The 1,657-nt window shown below is 29.3% G+C and overlaps 1 protein-coding gene across 1 annotated transcript in view; it reads left to right on the plus strand.

Moving 5' to 3' along the window:
- LOC108689586 (plancitoxin-1) overlaps positions 1-1,657 on the plus strand; it is a 4,924-nt gene that overhangs the window by 2,147 nt on the left and 1,120 nt on the right. The window contains exons 3-4 of the mRNA XM_018196437.1: positions 1-177; positions 855-1,176. Coding sequence (XP_018051926.1) covers positions 1-177; positions 855-1,176 — 499 coding nt within the window. The remainder of the gene's footprint in view (positions 178-854; positions 1,177-1,657) is intronic.

Genomic DNA, 1,657 nt, shown 5'->3' on the forward strand with positions numbered 1-1,657 from the left:
ATAGCATCGAAGACTTTCTGGGTCTTATACAATGATGATCCACCTAACAGATCTACCCATGCCAAATATGGTCATACAAAAGGCACTATGATGGCACACAAACAAGAGGGTTTCTGGTTAATACATAGCGTTCCGAATTATCCACCCGTACCCAACAGCGGCAACGATACAAAACGAGTATGTACAAGAGTCTTAAGAATATCGATATTTTATGTTATTTCAGTATTTTCCATAAATGCCTGATAATTTTATTAATAGGCAAAATAGCTAGATAAACAAATTATATACAAATATTGATTATCTTGATTAATTTCGTTTTTTCTAAAAAAAAGTCTTTAATGAAAAAGTCTCTTTTTCATAGATTTTCTAAAGTCTATCAGTCATTCTAACATTTTGATTATAATAATTAATTTAATAATTAAAAATAATAATGTTTTGAACATGTAAAAAATACCATATTCGGTTGGATTTTTCATATCTAATAATATTTTTTATGAATTTATACAATTTCCAAGCTAACTGTAACAGTCATAATTTGTCTTGAAACACAGCCCTGAATTGAAGCTGGAGTAATAATATCACAATTAACAAGCAATTTAATAATTTGCATTGATGCTTATAAGCATCTTCAGATCTTAATAATGTGTGATCTTAATAAGTATTTATAAATAATTTTCTTTTGAAAAATATTCTCGGCCGAGAGTCGAACTGAATATTTTATATTCCATGCGAGTGTCATTATTCAATGACCGAAGCAATGTTTTATCTGAATAGCTCATTCAACTTTATGGCAATGTTTTATAATATACAAGATATTTTAGATGTAGATTTTCTTTAAACTAAAATGTTCTCAGATACCAGTGAATGAGACTTCGACTTTGGGAAACCGATCCGAATATGATTATCCGACATCCGGAATGCAGTATGGACAGAGCTTTTTGTGCATCTCCGTGGACGATGATCAATTTGATCTTATCGGTCGACAATTGATGTATAATCAAATAATAGCATATAGGAGAAACATCCCCGCTACATTCGCCATGATGTTTCCGGTGCTTACGGACGCGGCTAATCAGAAGCGTATTAAACAAGCACCTTTCATCAGCAAAACCTTGTTAAAATCATCTGGTGGTGTTGAATTCATATCATTTGCTAAGAGTGATAAGTGGCAAAAAGGTAAATATCCTTGATATTTTTATGTATTCATATAATATATTGCGGGAAATAATTTAAAGTGATGTCTTCAAAGTGAAACTCAAAATATAATATTTTGACTATCTTGAAAATTAATGCAGCATACATCTTTTGCATAGAAATTTTTTTTTTTTAAGTCGGTGCGTATACGACCAACCGTTTTTTAAACTCGTTTGACACTTGAATAAAAAAGACATCACAGAAATGGAGTTAAGTTGACCTATGTTCTATGTAATATTGCGCACTCTCTTCCGCTAACTTTTATTAGTTTCGAATTCATTATTATTGTTATTTTATAAATATAATTTTAAAATATAAGCCAATTACAGAGCTATATTAATATCTTAAGACATTTCTTAAAATGGTCTTAAAAATCAATTGTGACTTTACACATTTTTTTACATACTTGTTAGCAAAATACATATTATACATATACAATATTTACATTATATATATATATATA

Source organism: Atta colombica, unplaced genomic scaffold, assembly GCF_001594045.1.
Source record: "Atta colombica isolate Treedump-2 unplaced genomic scaffold, Acol1.0 scaffold27, whole genome shotgun sequence".
Lineage (NCBI taxonomy): Eukaryota > Metazoa > Arthropoda > Insecta > Hymenoptera > Formicidae > Atta > Atta colombica.